The sequence below is a fragment of the Euprymna scolopes genome, chromosome 42, assembly GCF_053919585.1.
Source record: "Euprymna scolopes isolate OS-2025 chromosome 42, ASM5391958v1, whole genome shotgun sequence".
NCBI classification, from domain to species: domain Eukaryota; kingdom Metazoa; phylum Mollusca; class Cephalopoda; order Sepiida; family Sepiolidae; genus Euprymna; species Euprymna scolopes.
The window spans coordinates 22,798,123-22,820,153 of record NC_136523.1 but is presented as its reverse complement, the minus strand read 5'-3'; the positions used below and the strand labels follow the sequence as shown (position 1 = coordinate 22,820,153).

Below are 22,031 nucleotides of genomic sequence, written 5' to 3'. Positions count from 1 at the left end.
ATTAGAATGGGGAAGAAAAAAGAGCTTAGTAATGATCTTAGGACTAAAATTGTGAATTCACATAAGGATGGTTTAGGTTACAAGTCAATTTCCAAGAAATTTGAGGTCCCTACAGCAACAGTACAGAGCATCATCAAAAAATTCCAGAGCCACCACACAACAAACAACTTGGTTGGTAGAGGAAGGAAAAGGAAACTGTCTGCTAGAACCACCAGGAATATTGTAAGAAGTGTTAATGCAAATCCAACCACCACTAATAAGGACATTTTAGAAAATCTGGAGTCTTCTGGCATAAAAATATCAAGGCAAACATTGCAAAGGACTCTGCATGAAAATGGTCTGAAAGGAAGAAGACCAAGAAGGACTCCATTGCACACCGGAAAACACCTTGCAGCACGTCTAAAGTTTGCTAGGACCCATGTGAATTCTCCAGAGTCCGTTTTCTAAAGTATTTTGTGGACTGACGAAACAAAAATTGAATTGTTTGGCCATATGGATGCTTCTTACGTTTGAAGGAAGAAAGGAGAAGCTTACAACCCAAAGAACACCATACCCACGGTGAAACATGGTGGTGGTAGCCTAATGTTTTGGGGCTCCTTTTCGGCTAGTGGTCCAGGTAGTTTGGTCAAGATAGATGGAACCATGAAGAAGGAGCAATGTTTGGAGATACTCCAGAAAAACATTAGACAGGATGCGGAGAAGCTCCATTTAGGACCAAACTGGGTCTTTCAACAGGATAATGATCCAAAACATACTGCCAAAATAGTCAAGAAATGGTTTGAGGATAATCAAATTAATGTTTTGGAATGGCCTAGCCAGAGTCCCGACCTGAACCCTATCGAAAACCTCTGGCACATATTGAAAACTGAGGTTAAAAAGCGGAAACCTAGAAATTTGAGGGATTTGGAGAACTACTGCATTGAAGAATGGTCAAAAATCAGTGTTGATGCTTGTAAAAACCTTGTTGATAAATATCCCAAACGGTTACAGGCAGTTATTAAGAATAAAGGGCATGCTATTGACTATTAGTAAGAGAGGTATGAATAATTTTGAACTAGTGCCATTATTGTTTTTCTTTGTATAATGTTTCAAACTTGCATAATTTATTTATTCGTTGAGTTTAAATTAAATGCTTATGCTTGATTTATTGTTTGAAATCCCTTTAATATTGTCTACCTTCTGGTTTGAGCAATATTCTTATAGAAATCTCAAAGATCCGAGGGGTATGAATAATATCGGGCACAAGTGTATATATATATATCTAATTTTAAATTAATTTTTTTAAATTTTTAAAAATTTTAAATTAATTTTTAAAAAATTTTTAAATTTTAAATTAATTTTGGCTTTAATATTAAAGGCACTTAACATAATAATTATTAATTGAAATCAGATTTTAAATTTAATATAATTTAATTTTAAAGTTAATAAAATCATCACTATCCGATAAATAATTATCGGGTTTGAAACCGATGGTACCAATAACTTGTCTCATCTAAAAACTTTCTGTAAACAATTGTTAATATTATTATTATGAAGTCAGGTTTCCAAGTTAGACCTAAATAATATTGCAACTGTCATATCAATATTTAACTCTATTTATCTGCATTTTAGGGTTAGGGTGGAAATAAGTGTGGGGTGCGGTCCGGTGTAGATTGGAAGGTTTTACAGGTCTAAGCATGTCATTGTCTACACAATGTCGACAGGTATTAAACTCTTTTTTTAAAGATATCATCTTTAAAATGCCCCCCTCGTTTCTGCCCCCACCCTGGGAAACAATTAGGATTAGACACTTTCACTCGATTACTAAGTTGATGCTCAGGCGGGGTGGGGGTGAGGGATTTGGGACAGGTTAATGGTCATCGTTTGTTTAATTAATTAATTTTTATTTGGGAGACCCCCTTTCACCCCATCGACCCCCACACACGTGTGCCTCCTCTTTTCATCACTCCCCTTCCCTTTCGCATGTTGACTTCTTTTTAAATAGCATGTAAATAATATTTTCCCTCTCTCTACTGCCTTCCCTCACTCTCTCTCCCTCTCAATATCCCAATCACCACCACTTTATTCCCCTCTCTCTCCGCTACCCCCTCTCCCCCTCTCTCTATTATCCCTAATCACTGCCTTTTTTATTCCCCCTCTATCCACTATTCCCCTCTCACTCTTCCTCTCTCTCTCTCTCTCTCTCTCTCTCTCTCTCTCTCTCTCTCTCTCTCTCTTTCTCATTATCCTCAATCATCGCCTTTTTTTGCTTTTCGTCGTTTTAATCCTAATTGATTTTAGTAGATAGAAATGTCGACGGTATTATGAAAGAGAAAAAAAACTTGATTTAAATTATTAAATAGAAAACGGCGATCATCAGCTGTTTACAATGTAGCTGTTTCGGAGATTTCAAAATAAGATAGCTGTTAATGGCTCTCCAGCGGAAAATATCACCCCCTCAATAACAAAATGTAAACTCAATCCTGGTACTATTTAAACAATATATTTCATTGATATATGAATTTTAAAAAATAAAAAAGTAAAATAATAATAATAATAATAATAATAATAATAATAATAATAATAATAATAATAATAAACTAGCGGTACCTGTGAAAATTCCACAGAGAACTCATTCATATGTAATATATTGATGTTGGCATTCTGTAGATGTTCAATGTAAATGGAGACGCGCTGATATTATTGTAGCTATTTTGTTAAAACTGCAAAAGTATTTATCCAAGCTAGCACGAACGCCCGGCAAAGCCCGGTCGTAAAGTACGCTTAAATATGATATTTTAATTCTTGCAGATTTCGTATATATTATTATAGAGTTAATGCCCTATTGATTTTTATATTATTTATATATGTATATATATATATATATATATATTATATAAATATTATATTTTATATATATATATATATATATATATATATATATATATATATATATATATATATATATATATAATTTGAGTTCCTTCACCCATAATCGAAACCGAAACCAAAACTTATGAAGAATTCTTGATAAAATTATTTATAAAAAAATTAGATTACTGGAGTGCCATCAGCTATAATTGAACTGAAAGCAAAACTTATGAAGAATTCTCGGTAAAATTATTTATGACAAGAAATGGATGTACATAACAATTAAACGACCCGGATGTAAGTGCAACACAGAAAATAACACACATGCTATCGTATTAATATATACATGGTAAATGGCTGTTACGATCATGCAAATTCATCTGCAATCGTTATCGAAAGAGTTGGAGAGTACTGGAAATCACTCAGACTCCAGAGAACGCCACAAGTTGGGGCTACTCCTAGTGAGTAAGTAATAATAATAATAATAATAATAATAATAATAATAACAGACGAGAAAAGAAAAGTGGGAAAAGAAAGAGCTACATGGACGATTCATAGGATTGACAAAAGAAGAGAATCATAAAAAGCATCTGGATGTGGCTAAGAAAAGGACACATGAACAGAGAAACAGAATCTCTAATGACAGCTGTGTAGAAGAACAATACGATTAAAAGAACTAACCACATTAAAGCTAAAATAGATAAAACACAGGGAAACGGTAAATGTAGACACTGTGGACAAAGAGATAAAATGATAAACCACATAAGTGAATGAAGCAAACTAGCTCAAAAAGAATACAAGTGCAGACACAACTGCATGAGGAAGGCAGTGTACTGGAAACTCTGCAACCAATGCGCCTTGATAACATTTTCAGATGAAATTGCATTATCATAACAGCCGTTTACCATTGATTTCTCGTTGGCAGCGACCATTGGTCTTCACTGGAATTTAGGTGGCAAAAAGCCTCCCCAAGGTCCCAGTTCTATTCACACTCATCCAGCATCTAGTGCTTTCTCTTCTCGGTCTTTCCATCCTCCTTGACCCTCCTCACTTATTTGGTGTGGAGCCTGTTTATGGTAACATATGAATACATAAAAAGCTGGGGCAGAGGTGTGGGTTAGGGTTACGTTACAATTATACAGTTTCAGTTTTCTTGGTTCCATAGCATGTTACCTTGTGTTTTACAACTGTAGCAGTTTCTGTATGTCCGGCTTGTGTTTGTAGCTCATGTTTTTTTGTCTCTGCACTCAAGGATTTTCCTTAATATTTCAGATGTTTTCATTATTGTTATCTGTTGCATTTTCTCAGCCATCCCTCTGATTCCAATTTCTCCCATTCTTTTTTGGCATTGTTCCTGGCGCTCCTACTATTAGTGATGTTATTTAGATTTTCTTCATCTTCCATATCCCTTTAGGTTCTCTTGCCAGTTCTGTGTATTTGCTTCTCTCCTCTGTCTCCTTGATCTTCACTCTGTGGTCTGCTGGAACGGCAAAATCTACAATCTGGCAGGACTTTTCCATTTTGTTAACTATTATGAGATCCAGTCTTCATGCTTGGATAGGTTTATCCGTTTGTATATCCATGTTCCATATACTCCATTGGCCTTGGAGATAAGGCGTATACACGGGATTAAAACACAAATAATCCAGATCATAGTAGGTACGCTAGAAGTCGTCTGGAAGGACAATTGAAAAAACTACAAATCCCCGATGTTTTAGGTGGCCTTCAGACTTCTGCTATTGTAGGTACCACCAACATCCTTAGGAAAACCCTTGATCTTTGAAGCTCCTGGTTTGGAGCCGGGATTGAGGGAAATCCTCTGGAAATGAATTCCATACCTTTCTAGGGAGACGTTGATAAACGAAATCAGAATTATCATTATTATTATTATTATTATTATTATTTTTATTATTATTATTATTATTATTATTATTATTATTATTATTATTATTATCTTATTTATTTATTTACTTATTTATTATTTACTTATTTATTTATGATTAATTTTTTTTTTTTTTTGTAGAAGCCGTTATCGCCACCCAGGAAAAAGACATTTCCCCAAATAAAGAGGAAAATCCAGAAACTAAAAGAATTGGTCTCCTGAGAAACTTCGACAGACAAGCAGTAGTAAAACCCAATTTAGGCATAAAATCCTGCCTCAAGAATCAAAACGGTAAAAAGTCCGCAGATAAAAAAAAAAGTTCCGTATCATTTTCGGAAGGAAATCGACTCGTTAACTTAAGCATATCCTACCATTGTCCGATCGAGTACACAAAAAACAAAATCAAGGGAGATAATTATTGTCAAAAACCGAACTTTAACAATGCAAATCAAACTGACGTAATTGAAAGACGTGTAAATTTTCCAAAAGTTCCAGAACCTCAAGACAAAGATGTTCCTAACGCTAGAAATCCACAAAAATTTCCATTATTTTTGAACAATAGCTCTCGAGCACATTCCAAGGATTTAGATTTTCAATCAGATTTTAAAGAGTCAGGTGTGGAACAGAAATCTATAGAGACCTTTCAAGATGGGACTTTTGCTAATTCCGTTAGTAGCCAGTATTCACGATTACGTGATACAAAAATGAATAGGTATGGAAAACTTTCCGAATCCGGTTGTACCAATTCCGATACAAGTCTGGAGGAGGAATTCTCCAGGGATGTTGACTGTTCCGACTGCTGCGAATCCAAATTGACTATCAAGAATCCAGACATAGATATACAATCACAGAACTCTGGTTTGAAAAAATGGACAACTTCGGATGACAAAGAGCCGCAAAACGAATGCGGACAAGCATGGACAGATAAGCGGAGGATTGCCAAATTTAGTGATATTTCTACAAGACAAACACCAGATTCTGGAATTATTGATGCTAATGAAGAACTTAATTCTTCCATGAGAAACTCTTTTTTCGAAGAAGAGATGGATGGAGAAAGCTCTTCAGAACGATCTTCTGTTGAGCTTGTTCCTCTCGGACACGCAAACAGAAGCGTCTTGTGGAATTTCACTGGCGACAGCATCGCACCAAATCAGAAGAATTTTGGTGAAAATGGTGGGAATCTTGTTGATCTTATGTTGGGATCCAAAAATGGAGAATCTATTTTCGCTTCCGAAAAGATCAGCGTTATGGAAGATGGAATGGTGTCGGTTCCTTATGATAATGCCGAAAGAAGGAGTTGGAATGAGCAGCAGAACATTCCGAAACAACTAAGCAACACCAGTTCTGAAAATGGTCCCTTCAATAGGGAGGCAGATGCCAAAACTGAGAACCCTTGTAGAAATTCCAGTACGAATTCTGATTTCACTAACAATCATTATGATGGTGATGATGACGACGATGCGTCTTTGTTGGGCGAGATCTGTAACTCCAGATCATTCCGAGGGGAAAGTGCTGAACAAAGACTCAACAGGATAAAAGAAGTGAAGGTAAATATTGTTTCCTTAACCAATTAGGTGATGGAGAGATGTGGCACTATGACAAACTTGCTGGTGGGAATGTAATTGATTAAGTTAAATTAATTCTAGAATAATTAATTAGAAAAAATAGTGCAAGATTTTATACATAGGTTCAAAAGAGAGTCGCCTAATAATATAATAGGTCCTGAACTGTCATCTAAGCTTCAGCCTCTGTCTCAGCGACGAAATGTTACATCCCTCTGTCTGTGTTCTACAAATACTTTAATGGTGAATGCTCCGCCGAACTGCAAGCACTTGTACCCCCTCGACGTAAATACTCCTGACAAACCTGACAAGCAGCAAAATCCCACCCCTTCACAGTAGAGATTCCTAGATGTAAGAGAGCCTTCTACTCCACTAGTTTCTTCTCCAGAACCGCTGGACTTTGGAATTCCTTTCCGAGTTACTGCTTCCCTAACTGTACTGATATGCAGAAGTTCAAGTGTAATATGAACCGACACTTTGCTGCCCAATATAGTAGCCCCCTACATCAAAGTGGCAATGTGCCTTGTTTGGGGTGAAAATGTAATAAAAAAAAAAAGAAGTTATTATTCACACTGATATTGATAAAAAAAAAAAAGCCCAGTATTCAATTATAAAAGTTAAAAAAAAAAAAAAGAGCAACTTCCTAAGTCATGGATATGTAAGCGACATATATTTTCATAACTTACTATATATTAGTGTTGGGACGATTAACCGGAATCCAAATCGGGAATTGTAAAAACCAGGATGTTTGGAATTATTATAAGCAGTATTGGAATCGGAAAAAAAAAAAAGTGTGCCTATTTTTCGATGCCAAAAACGATTTCTTTAATTATCTTTTTATTTTAAACAACTTCTTACTCTTCTGATAATAATAATAAAATGATAAATATTTATTGATTTTAAACTACCAGTAAAACTAAAATCTATAGACCACCCCACCCACAAGTGTGTTTTTACATTGAAAAAATATCTGCACACTTAACATATGCTTTTGCTGTAATAAGGAAAAAAAATAACCATTTTATAGTCAAATATTTAGAGATTTGTAAAGAATCGGAATCGGAATTGACAATTTAGTATGGAATCGGTAAAAATACTGGAGTCGTCCCATCACTACTATATATATATATATATATATATATATATATATATATATATATATATATATATATATATATATATAATTATTTACTATAATAATTATTACATACTTACAGACATTTGTGTTTCATCCTTTCGGGAATCACCAGTGATGAAAGGTGTCACAATTAACACCAGTCAATATGTTCGAACCCGCCGAGAGAAGGCATCCCTGGCTTCATTAGCAAGGACCTAATCCATTCGGCTACCGTTATCCGCGAGAAATACTGTTGAAATTAAAACATTTATTCTTTTTAAATGCTTTTTAACGTCTGTCATAGTGATCTAATCATTATATGATGATATGCATACAAAAGCTAAACACCCGTATGCAGGTGCACATATGTGCATATATTTGCACACCAGGGCGGGGATGTATGTGTACATGTGACCGTTTCTTTTAAGTATGTATGTGTGTACGTGCGTATGTGTGTACCCGTGCCCGCAACCGTTAGCTAACCCTCCCCAAACAATTAACAACAAAATAAAAACTAAGAATAAATAAACCGAATCATAGCCCCCCCCACCTCCAAACATAAGCGAACACCCAACAGGTCAAGACATACTTACCAAGAAATCATCTCACCAACAAGACGCATAAAAACTTTAACATTAAGACTAGAATCTTAAAGTAACCTCCCTCCTCCCACCCCCACATATTCCCCTTCCCCTCCATGTATTCCTATGCCCTCAGCCACACCAGAAATGAACTTCCCAGACCCTCCCCCACAAGTTCCTTAAACCCCAAAACTAAAACATTATCGACATACCAAACGCCCCCTCCCATCTTCCCCCTTGTTCCCTTCCTCTCTTTTTTCCGCCCTCCTCGCACCCCCTGACTCATTCAATCTTTCACTCTTTCATCCCAAAATAGAGAACATTTCTGTAAAAGTCTGAGGAAGCTACAGACAGCAAAAAAAACGGCCGATAGCTGAAACAATAATGTAACTTAACAGAAAGATACCGTAATAAAAAATAAAACGCATATTTGCTCTACAACAGTATTGAGCACTTTCTTCAGTTTTTATTAATTACCATTTCCACTATATATATATATATATATATATATATATATATATATATATATATATATATGAAGAAAAATAATGACAATACAATATATATACTGGTGCATATGAATCTATTTATCAGTTCAATAAGAAAAAGACATCGATGGGAGGAGTACTGTTTCATTGTATCACACCTCTTCAGTGTGGCTAGACTAGTACCCATCCTCAGCTCAGGATTGAACCAACAACCTTTGAGTCGATAGTAAGTAGTTCTAACGTGCATCAATCTTCTCATAATATTTTGAATCATTAAACTGATAATCCATAAATCTCGTTCTTATCTTCGAATTGCTTTTGGCCTTGATAAATACTGATTCGGTTGTTAGTAGTCATCGTAATAGGCTAATATATTTTGTTATATATATATATTATTGGCCTGGCAAGGCCACAGGGGAGACAACCAAAGCAGAAAAACTGAAGCCGGCTGGCAGGACACTATATATACAAATTTAGGCAATCTAGGCATATTTTATTGGTTTGAAAATCTCTTTTCCCAATTGTCATAAAATTTTAACCATAGAATAGTATTATAATCTTCAAAAAGCCTGAAAATTTTCATGTAGTTTCGTCCCATAGAACCAGAGATATGAGCATTTGTACTCTCCAAATTGAAGGCAATACACAAGAAAGCCTGCAAACAGTTTGCTGAAGTCATGTCATGAAAACCCATAGATTACTGGAACCACGTCTTATGGTCTGATGATACGAAATTTAATTTGTTTGGTTCTGATGGCATTGAGCATGTGTGGCGGCGACCAGGTGAGGAGTACAAAGATAAGTGTGTCACGCCTGCAGTCAAGCATGGTGATGCGAATGTTATGGTCTGGGTCTGCATGAGTGCTGCAGGTATTGGAGAGTTACATTTCATTGAGGGAAACATGAATTCCAACATGTACTGTCAAATACTGCAGCAGAGCATGATCCCCTCCCTCCAGAAACTGGGTCACATTCAAGACAACCACTGCTTTACTGAAGAGGCTGAGAGTAAAGATGATGGACTGGCCAAGCATGTCTCCTCCAGACTTGAACCCAATATAAAATCTTTGGGGCATCCTCAAACAGAAGGTGGAGGTGCACAAAATCTCAAATATCCACCAGCTCCACAACGTCGTAATTGAAGAGTGGAAGAATATTCCAGTGGCTACATGTGAAGCTCTGGTAAACTCATGCCCAGGAGAGTAAAGGCAGTTTTGGATAATGATGATGGCTACACAAAATATTGAGACTTGATATATTGCATGTTAATATTGACAACTTTTCGTAAGGAGTGTACTCACTTTTGTTGCCAGGGATTTAGTTTTAATGGCTATATTTTGAGTTATTTTGAGGGGAAAATAAATTAACTCTGTTATATATGCTGCAGACAGACTACTTTTCATTGCATCAAAAAATCATTTTTTTCAGTGTTGTCCCATGAAGAAATGTTTGAAGAAATGTGAGGGGTGTACTTACTTTTGTGATACACTGTATATATATATATATATATATATATATATATATATATATATATATATATATATATATATATATATATAGGCATCCACATACAGTACTGTTTCGCTGTATCACAGCTCACCAGTGCGGCTAGACAGGCAACTAGCTAAAGCCAGGATCGAAACCTGACCACCAGTGCAACATCAAGGCTTTGAACCATTACGCTAAATCAGCAGCTGCTATGCGGGTAGTGAATTAACGATGTTTTGACATCGTCCGAATACCTAAGCTCGATTTGTTTACACAAAGGGCATCGCTTAATACGCGAATGGTATATCGTGTATCACTTCCTAATATGCTCAACTCAAGATAAGGAGCATTATAGTCATCCACATACAGTACTGTTTCGCTGTATCATACCACAGTTCCCCGGTCGTGTCTATATACACGTAAACACATACCTCGGGAGGGTGGTCTGTTTGCCCAAATCTGCTTCACGGGATCAATTAATGTTACAAAGACATTTCCTGTTCCTAAGTCCGCGTGAAAATTAATTTTTCTTTTGTTTCTAATTTTTTTTTACAATATTTGGATTATTCAGACTACTGTTCTCATTTGTATCGTCTGAGCATCTTCAGATGAATCTTATTGAACTCGGAAATCTTTCTCTCAAACTTGGGAATCTGCATGGAATTCCGAACAGAACTCTTTATTTAATCCAGCATGGTTTCATTCCGTCAGCCATGACCAGGTAGAAGTTCTAACTAATTCACAATTATATTTTGGTTGCCGTTTGCGCTTAAGATTGGACCTTTAATTTCCAGAAGGGTGTAACTTATAATTGAATTTTACCAAGTACTTTATCCACTATGCCACGGGTTTGTGGATTGCCGTTTGCGCTTAAGATTGGACCTTTAATTTCCAGAAGGGTGTAACTTATAACTGAATTTTACCAAGTACTTTATCCACGCCTGCCATCTTGAATCACTAAGGGTCCAGGTAAACCATGATTCGTTAATAAGGAAAAATAAAAGTACAGATTAGCCGTCCTACCCCCTCAAAAAATAGTACCCATGAAGGTTACATCTGCTGAAACGTTGTGCAAATAATACTTAAGATGAGAACAGTAGTTCGAAGAATCGAAATAAGACAATGTTTATTTTGTTGCATGCCTCGTCTATCACTCTCGTTACATGCTTCCCACTTTATGGAATACGCACGTTACATATGTTTCCCAATTTATGGAATACGCACGTTACATATGTTTCCAAATTTATGGAATATGCACGTTACATATGTTACCAAATTTATGGAATATGCACGTTATATATGTTACCAAATTTATGGAATACGCACGCTACATGCGTTACCAAATTTATAGAATACGAACGTTACATATGTTACCAAATTTATAGAATCCGCGTGTTACATATGTTACCAAATTTATGGAATATGCACGTTATATATGTTACCAAATTTCTGGAATATGCACGTTACATGCGTTACCAAATTTATAGAATGCGCACGTTACATGTGTTACCAAATTTATGGATTATGCACGTTACATGTGTTACCAAATTTATAGAATACGCACGTTACATATCTTTACAAATTTATAGAATACGCACGTTATATATGTTTCCGTACTTCTGATTCGTACCATATGACAACATAATTTCTCGTCTATTTGCTTGCATTTCAGTCAACCACTTTGCAGGACATTATTGACGTCACTGGATTATATTTTGACGAAACAGAGTTATGGGCCTTGTGCAGGGAAGCTCTTCTTTCATTAAAGAAAACAAAACACATACGTAAGATTTGGTTTGCATGTTTTAATATAAACATAATAATTAAAATTATCAACATTGTATAATTACAAATTTTACAAAATGTACCAGAAGCCTCAACACACACCTCCTAACACCCGGACAACGCCGCGCACCAAGGCTAGTATAAGATAGATGGCAAAATATACGTCACTTCTGGGTTTGAGTTATGTTTGAAAATCCTTTCATTTTAATTATTCTGATTAGGCGCATTTTGCCAGTTAACTCACCAATTGACCCATCTATGCTATATTTCTCTTAGGCTGTCTGTTTGTCTGTCTGTCCGTTCCACTTTTTTTTTGGAAACTACCTGGTCGATCGGATTGAAATTTTGTATAGACCTCTATTATGATGAGTTGCAGCGAACTGGGCATTATGGTATCGATTCGATGCACGGTTATGGATAGATAGAGATTAGTATTTAAGTTCACCTTTTCTCGGAAACTACTGTGTCGATCTGGTTGAAATTTTGTATGGACCTTTATTATGATAAGTTGCAGCGAACTAAGTATTATGATACTCGTCTGAAGCGCAGTTGGTGATTAATAGGGATTAGAATTTAATGCAAAATGAGCTGAAATTTAGCCATTATTCACTCACTCAAAGGCAACAGGATATAATGATTTTTTTTTGTTTTTTTTTTACATGGTGGTCACCACTTATCAAGGCCCGGAAGCAACTCAGGGATAAGGGTTATTGCGAGCACAGTTCGTTAATGTGGAGATTTGATGAAGTGTTTACTTAAGGGGGCGGTTCATTAGGAATTTGTTAACGTTGGACTTGAACACATCCAAGTTGTAGTTAGGTGGGAAGCAGGCAGACGGAACAGAGTTTCACAGGCGTGCAGTTCTAAGAAAGAAGCTTTGTTCATGGAATCCACGTTTTGATTTAGGCACAGATAAAGAGTGGGGGAAATTTTTCACAGTGGATTCAACTAGACGGGTGTTTTTCGTGAAAGATTGGCGAGGGGGGACCAGAGATTGGAGTTCAGACGAGCACCTGCCATGGAAATAATGATAAAACAAGGATAGGCTCACAACGTCTCTTCTGTGGGAGAGAGGTTGCAGGGTAGAGAAAAGGGCATCCCCCACTAAGCCACAAAATCTATTTTGTACTCTGTCAAGGCAGGATAGGCTGTTTTTAGCAGCTCCTGCCCAGATATGGCAGCAGTATTCCATCCTTGGACGTACTTGGCTTTTATATAGATAGAGAATTGCATCAGTAATGAGATATTTTCTGGAGCGGTAGAAGGATACCACCATCTTTCCAGCGACCTTGGCAACAGACTTGATGTACGTGTTCCATTTCAGATCAGGAGTAAAGGTCAAACCCAGAAGCTTGTCAAAACACGGGGCCTCTCCCAGACGAGAGCCATCCATCCCAATTGATGCCAGATAGGGATCAGAGCGTTGATGATGTAAGGATAGGAGTTTGGTTTTGGATGCATTAAAGGTAACCAGCCACGTCTTCCCCCACTGAACCACGCGCTTAAGATCAGAGGAGAGAGAATCAGAGAGAACTTTGTCATTTACAGCCTTTGATGTGTTGCCGTAGATGGTCGTGTCATCAGCATAGATGTCAACGAATGATTTAAGTTATGTGTTTAGGGAGGTCATTGATATAGATCAGGAAAAGAGTTGGGCCCAGGATTGACCCCTGAGGGACTCCAGCATTAATACTGCAGGCCTCTGATTTTTGTCCATCGAGCACTACTCTTATGAGCCTATCAGAGAGAAATGATTTAATGATTGAGAAAACATTTCCAGTTATACCGTAGCTGGAAATCTTGTGAAGTAGACCTTTATGCCATAGAAAGGAAGCCTTTATCAAGAGATTCACTATATATATATATATATATTTCTGTAAAAGTCTGAGGAAGCTACCAACAGCCAAAATAAACGGCCGGGTAGCTGAAACAATAATGTAACTTAACAGAAAGATACAGTAATAAAAAATAAAACGCATATTTGCTCTACAATAGTATTGAGCACTTTCTTCGTTTTTATTAATTACAATTTCAACTAAATATATATATATATATATATATATATATATATATATATATATATATATATATATATACTGGAAGTCAAATTGAATATTGAAATGCTCATATATTTGGTTCTATGGAACGAAACTTTTTGAAGATTTTAATACTATTCTATGGTTAAGATGTTATGATAATTGGTAAAAAAGAAGCTATATTTTCATAACCAATAAAATATGCCCAAATTTGCCTACATTTGTATATAGCTTCAGTTTTGCTGCTTTGGTTGTCTCCTCTTGCTAAGCCACTAATATATATATATACTAGCAAAAGTACCCGTCGTTGACTGGGTTCAAAACCAGCCTACAGAAAATGGACTCTGATTTATGAAAGTATGATAAGTTATGAAAAGGAAGGTTAGTAAAGAAATAGCTTCGAATTTGGGGGTATCAAAATCAAAGAAAAATATGATGAAAGTAAAAATAAAATAGATAAACCTCATAATTTATTATACCATACCTGTCCACACTGAAACACTTATCACAATATTCTGTCGATCTATATTAAAAAACCTTGTTAAACTTTGTGACATATTTCCATTCTATGGAGGTCAGGCGCGAACGAACACCCCATAATTTTATTATACCACATTTCTTCAAACTGAAACATAATTATCAAAGTATACTTACGCAGATAGATATGAAAAGTTTTTATTAAAGTTTGTGCCTATTTCCATTCTATGGAGGCCAGGCGCGAACACAGACCCCACAATTTTATTATACCATCCCTATTTAAGTTAAAACATACTTATCAAAGTATTCTTATGTACATCTATATAAAAACACTTATAAATGTTTTTTTTATTTCTAAATTTTTGATTTCCATACTTTGTGGACCAGGCGCGTATGCAGACCCCACAATTTTAATGAATTATCATTATGCCAGATCAAACATAGCCATTCCTGTGTCTCGATACATCTTCTATCATTATATGTGATCAGTTTTCTATAATAGTCAACCATATAGGGGCCTATTCGTGACCAAACACACACACAGATGTTCAGCTTTATATCATATATATATATATATATATATATATATATATGATTAGTTTTTTTTGGAAAAAGAATTCCAGCAGAGTGCTCAATTAAAAGGAAAATCCAAAATGTAAGAGCGTATTTATATTTTGTGTACAAAAAGTTGTGAGTTGAGACAGATCATTGTTTTTTTTTGTTTTTTTTTTCATTGTTTTTTTTTTCATTTTTTGTTTTTTTTTTCATTGTTTTTTTTTCATTGTTTTTTTTTTTTTCAATGATCTGTCTCAACTAAAAACTTTATGTACACAATATATATGTATATATATATATATATATATATATATATATATATATATATATATATATATATGATTAGTTTTTTTGGAAAAAGAATTCCAGCAGAGTGCTCAATTAAAAGGAAAATCCAAATTTTAAGAGCGTACTTATATTTTGTGTACAGAAAGTTGTTAGTTGAGACAGATCATTGGTACCGTCGGTTTCAAGCCCGATAATAAGGCCCGTTTAAGGTATCCTTATCAAGCTCTCTTCAGCCAATATTCGTCTCTTTAGACGTTCAGACGAATATTGGCTGAAGAGAGCTTGATAAGGATACCTTAAACGGGCCTTATTATCGGGCTTGAAACCGACGGTACCAATGATCTGTCTCAACTAACAACTTTCTGTACACAATATATATATATATATATATATATATATATATATATATATATATATATATATATATATATATATATATATATATATATATTGTATCACAAAAAGTGAGTACACCCCTCAGATTTCTTCAAATATTTAAGTATATCTCTTCATGGGACAACACTGAAAAAATGATTTTTTGAAACAATGAAAAGTAGTCTGTCTGCAGCATATATAACAGAGTTAATTGATTTTTCCCTCAAAATAACTCCAAATATAGCTATTAAAAGCTAAATCTTTGGCAACAAAAGTGAGTACACCCCTTACAAAAAGTTGTCAATATTAACATACAGCTTGTCAACTCTCAATATTTTGTGTGTCCACCATCATTATCCAGAACTGCCTTTACTGTCTTGAGCATGGAGTTTACCAGAGCTTCACATGTAGCCACTGGAATGCTCTTCCACTCTTCAATTACGACGCGTTAAAAATTCGGGTTAGGGTTAGGGTTAGGGTTTCTAATTCAAACAAGTTAACCTTAACTCAATGGCTAATGCAATTTTATTTTTTATCCTTTAAGTGTTTCGTGCCTCACTATACGACTTAATCCTACCCTGATTATCAGGTACATTTACTAGTGTTATTATCTGTTTGTTTTTGTTTTATTTGTTTTTCTTTCAGCCTCAGATATTTCTCTGGATGTTTTGGCCATCCAACCAGACGGACATTTGATGTTTATCGATAAATGGACTTCGAAATTAATCAATTTTGATTTTGCGGCTCAAGAAATACAAGAAAATGATAGAAAAGCAGAAAAGGTTGGACTAGTGTTTATTTTTTTGCTGTTTTTTGTTGTTTTTTAAATTTTTGCTTATTTGTTGTTTTGTTGTGTTTTTTTTTAATTTTGTTTGTTTGTTGTTTGTTGCTTTCGTTGTTGTTTTTGTTTTTTGTATTTTTTGTTATTTTTTGTTTTAGTTGCTGTTGTTTTTGATGTTCGTTTTTTTTTGCTTGTTGTTTGTTGTTATTTTTGTTGTGCTGTTTTTTTTGTATTTTGTTTGTTGTTGTTAGTTTTCTGTTTCTGCTTGTTTTTGTTGTTTTTAGATATTTTTGCTTGTTTGTTATTGTTTTGTTGTTTTTGTTGCTTCGTTTTTTTTGTATTTTTTTGTTTGTTTGTTTGCTGTTGTTTTTGTTGTCGTTATTTTGTTTGTTATAGTACATTAATTCATCTGAATTTATATTATTTTAAAAAAAAAAAATTCTAAATATTTTCATTCTCAGATCGCAATCTACGAAATCGGTAATGTTTTACGCCTGGCATCAGGTTTTAAGAAATCAATTCCAGTTGCCAATCTTGGAATGTCCGACATAATCATGAACCTTCTTGGAGAGATGACTTTCTCAGAGGCAAGTCACAGACCCACAGCAGATCGTATTCTTGGGGTAATATGCCATCTTTTTTTCTTTTTTTTTTTTCATCTTTATGCAGGATTCTACTTCCCCTAATACTAGGTATGACACTAATAAAGGAGGAATTTTTTACTCCTATAATAACATATAATAATAACAATAAAACTTGTAAAATAAAATTGATTCATTGTAATTTTTGCAGTATTCACAAAAAAATGGCTTCTAAAAAATCTCATTTTTCACTCTCTGTAAAACTGATAAATTTTCAAAAAATTCCCCCAAAAGTTAATTAAAACTGCATGTTATTTTGATATATTTTGATATATTTTTATATATTTTTATATATTTTAATATATATCCATATATTTTAATATATTTTGATATATTTTTATATATTTTAATATATTTTGATATATTTTGATATATTTTAATATATTTTGATATATTTTGATATATTTTGATATATTTTAATATATTTTGATATATTTTGATATATTTTAATATATTTTAATATATTTTGATATATTTTGATATATTTTAATATATTTTGATATATTTTGATATATTTTAATATATTTTGATATATTTTAATATATTTTGATATATTTTAATATATTTGAATATATTTTGATATATTTTAATATATTTTAATATGTTTTGATATATTTTAATATATTTTAATATATTTTGATATATTTTAATATATTTTGATATATTTTGATATATTTTAATATATTTTGATATATTTTGATATATTTTAATATATTTTGATATATTTTGACGTATGAATACCTCACGATTTTTAAAATTTACTCAAAAAGTCAACAAATTGATCAATTTCATTGATTTTTTTAAAAATGGTGAACTATATATAAACTGAAATAAAAATTCTTTTATTTCCCCCCCTCTAATGCGATCGTATCAGAATTTGAGTGGGAGATGCCCATCTTAGTTTTTTACATATTAAAATATACTGGAATGATGAAATTAAATTCTTTGTTATTATGGTCCACAAACATTGCCGATTTATACGCTTTTTCAGAAAAAAGAAGTTGGAAAATATATTAAAATTATTTGTTTTACAACATTTTTTCAAATTATTTGGTATTTTTTTTACGACCTGCTCCAGCCTAGTATAAACACTCACAACCACTCACTGTTAAGAACGGAATAAACCCCCAACCTCCCCATATTAAGAACGGCTTTCGAGGTTGAGGATGTTTATTCCAAAAGTCATTCTTAACATGGCGAGGTTGAGGTGTTTATAAGACGCTGGAGTACGTCGTAAAAATTTACTAATTATTTATTATTTACATTTGACAGTTTTTCTTAAAATTTGTTTTTTAATCGATGTCGTTTTGTAATAATCAATAATTAAAAAAATATACTTAGAAATCGAACGTGAATAATTCTTTCTACGGAAAACCGATGAAAGAGTAATCTATTCATACATCGCTAATAAAAATCGTAGCGTTACTTGTTTCTTTTGTCAGAACAAAATTATAATTTTGAAACCAAGTAACTGAAACAGTTAATTAAATTTCGGGTTTGTATTACTGTACACATAGATTCGAAAAAGTTGTCAAAAAACAAATATATAACAAATAAATGTTATCAAAGGCAAGATAAGTTACTTTTCTACCAAACTCGATATATTTTTTGTGTTTTTATTCAATGTAACATGTTTATTCAGCTCGAAAAACACGCAGTGTTTACCGATGTATTGGAAAATTCAAAATGGCGGCCGACTGTCTCTTTAACACGGTAAGTTTGGGAAAAAGATGTTATAAATAATAAACTAGATAAAATACTATTTAAAAAAACACCGAATATATGTCAACTTATGTCACGGTAACATATATTGAGCGAATTTCTAACAGTATTTTGTCTAGTTTATTATTTATAATACCTTTTCCCAAACTTACCCTCTCCGAGAGAGAGTCGGGCGCCATTTTGAATTTTCCAATACATCGGTAAACACTGCATGTTTTTCGAGCTGAATAAACATGTTACACTGAATAAAAACACAAAAAATATATACAGTTTGGTAGAAAAGTAACTTATATTGCTTTTGATAACATTTATTTGTCATATATTTGTTTTTTGACAACTTTTTCGAATCTATGTGTACAGTAATACAAACCCTAAATTTCTTTGTGCACGGCATGTTTACAATCTGCTAATATTAAAAAAAATGTGACTTTTAGTTCATAAGTCCATACAAAAATTTTGAATTGAAAATAAGTTTCGATAAAGATAATTTAAGGATTTAGTTAAGATTTTTTAGTTAAGATTTTTTAGTTAAGAATTTTTAGTTAAGATTTTTTAGTTATGATTTTAAAAAAAGCTCAGTTTTAGGAATTAGAATGAATGGATAGACCAGTTGATGTAAGTGGTAGCCTAATTAAAAAAATAGTTTATATATCTATATAATTATAAAACTCAAATGACCTTGTAACAATGTATGTAACCCACTTTCGGTTTACGACATCCGGTTGCGCATGCGCGCATGACCTGCACACTGAAATATTAACGTTATTATTTCGAAATTATTATTTAACATGGGAAGAGTGGGGTTTAAAATAAACAAAAAACAAAAGAACAATTGGGACACTGAAATATTAACGTTATTATTTCGAAATTATTATTTAACATGGGAAGAGTGGGGTTTAAAATAAACAAAAAACAAAAGAGCAATTGGGACGCTGAAATGTTAACGTTATTATTTCGAAATTATTATTTAACATGGGAAGAGTGGGGTTTAAAATAAACAAAAAACAAAAGAACAATTGGGACGCTGAAATGTTAACGTTATTATTTCGAAATTATTATTTAACATGGGAAGAGTCGGGTTTAAAATAACTTAAACGTAATACAGAAATGAACGATGTAAAAAAAAAAAGCAAAAAAAGCAGATATATCAAAATTTGAATTTAACTATAATAAGTATTATGGTATGTGTTCAGTGCACATTGACCTATAAGTATGGCCAACCACTTATAATTCATTAACTGTAATTTATTTTTCAAAAATAATCAATTATAATAAACAAAACGGCTCATGGAAATCTATTTATATTCTTTTTTCATTTTAATATACTTTCATAGAAATGTTTCTGTTATGTCAAAAAAAAAACTATTTTCTTTACGTCACAAGTGTCACGCTCATACATGAATTGCATAGCTAATGTAACATACTGACCCAACGGGTCACGGGTAGTCTAGTATATATTTATATTTTAAAAATTCTTTTTGATTCTTTTGTTTCTAATTTCAGTTGTGCGAAGTCCACGAGAAAAGTGCTTTGTATGCTTCGGAAAATATCTGCCAAAGTTTATATGAAGAATGTCTGCAAAGTTTAATGGTAAGTAAAATTCTGCTAATCATTTGTCGGTCTGTCCGTCTATTCCACTTTTTTCGGAAAATACTGGGCCGATCCGACTGAAATTTTGTATTATAAGTTGCAAGGAACTAAGTATTATGGTGTCAGTTCGAGGCACAGTTAGGAGTTAATAAGGATTAATAACGATACCATAATACTTAGTTCGCTGCACCTTATCATAATGAAGATCTGTATAAAATTTCAATCATATCGGCCGAGTAGTTCCTGAGAAAACTTCCATAGTAAATGTGGTATTGTGGCGAAGTCCACAAGAAAAATGCTTTGTTTGCTTCGGAAAATATCTGCCAAATTATGCCATATACGGCATAATCACGTTGACACACCGCTTCCCGCTGGATCACCGAAGTTAAGCAACGTTGAGCCTGGTCAGTACTAAATGGGTGACCATTTGGGACTTCCAGGTGCTATTTGTGCTCTCCGCTTATCTCGGCATTGTTTCCAGTCGTCCTGGTCTTCTCCTTGCCACTGGACCCAAACAGTGTTGATTCAGGAGAGGTGTGGTTAGGGATTGCGCGACCCTTGCCTCACAATTACATGTGCAGCTGCCCTTACAGAGGTATCCTTTGTCTTTCGAGACTGAATGGAGGCATCGATCGCCAAAGTTTATACGAAGAATGTCTGCAAAATTTAATGGTTATGCAAACCACTTAATCTATTTTCTCATAAAATAATGCAGTCTTAATTTATATATATTAAAGGCAAGATATGTGTGCGTGTGCGTGCGCGCGTGTGTGTACGTGTGTATGTGTGTGTGTATGTGTGCGCGTGTGTGTGCGCATGTGTGCGTGTGGTTGTGTGTGTGTGCGTGTGGTTGTGTGTGTGTGTGTGCATGTGTGTTTGTATGTCTGCCAAAAACATTTGACACACATATGAACACTGACAAAATTTGTATCGTTAGAAAGATCGATCTCTCGGATGACAAATCGTATCAGCCCAGAAAACTTCTAGGGTAAATGTGGTATTGTGGTGACTAAAACCTATTAATCCCTAACTGTTTTAGTAGACAGGGCGACACAATTTGATTTAGGAACAATTCGTTTTAAAATGGGTAAAGTTGGACATTAGATTAATTGGCCAATCACCCATCTTTGCTAATCGGATGATCTCATTTTTAATGTGGGTGAAAGGTGATAACGTATGTACGAAAATGAAATTGCCTTAGCATAGCTGTACTATTATATAAAAGGAATTTGTGCAGGTGTGAGTGTGTGTGTGTGAGTTCGTTCCCTATGAACTCCAAAACGGCTGGGTCGATTGTTTATGAAATTTCACACAAATGTACTTTATGTATCTAGCAGTGTTCTTAGATAGGTTTTGTATCGTAATATCTTTGATAAGTATCGATAATCAATAATCAAAAAAAAAATCCGATAGAAGGAACAGACGATTTTGACCAAAGTTAACACCTTACACAGCCTAACATCACAAGTGCATTTGAGAAGTTTTATTACCACACAAGCAGAAAAGCCCGGCATATAAAATCAACAGTAGGTTCTTTGATATGACAGAGGCTCGTTCGAAATGAATTTTTCTGTTTAAAGCACAATTGAAACATTATACTTGACTCTTGAATTTTAAGCATTAATTCAAGCCATTATATATAAAATAATTTTATAAAATCAACAGTCAGTTCTCCACACTGCAATGTAGACTACAATATATTGTAGACTAAGTGACTGTAGGTAGGCATGTGAAGCTTACTGCTGGTGCACCGTGATGGGTCCCCAACTAGAGCAGGCAATCAATCGATTTGATTGAAAAATGGACGATTTCA

At 33.9% G+C, this 22,031-nt stretch overlaps 1 protein-coding gene across 1 annotated transcript in view; it reads left to right on the top strand.

Moving 5' to 3' along the window:
• LOC145266956 (uncharacterized) overlaps window positions 1-22,031 on the top strand; it is a 133,215-nt gene that overhangs the window by 39,134 nt on the left and 72,050 nt on the right. Inside the window, exons 4-8 of the mRNA XM_080122779.1 lie at window positions 4,874-6,279; window positions 11,641-11,752; window positions 16,130-16,266; window positions 16,727-16,888; window positions 20,132-20,218. Coding sequence (XP_079978905.1) covers window positions 5,437-6,279; window positions 11,641-11,752; window positions 16,130-16,266; window positions 16,727-16,888; window positions 20,132-20,218 — 1,341 coding nt within the window. The 5' untranslated portion in view covers window positions 4,874-5,436. The remainder of the gene's footprint in view (window positions 1-4,873; window positions 6,280-11,640; window positions 11,753-16,129; window positions 16,267-16,726; window positions 16,889-20,131; window positions 20,219-22,031) is intronic.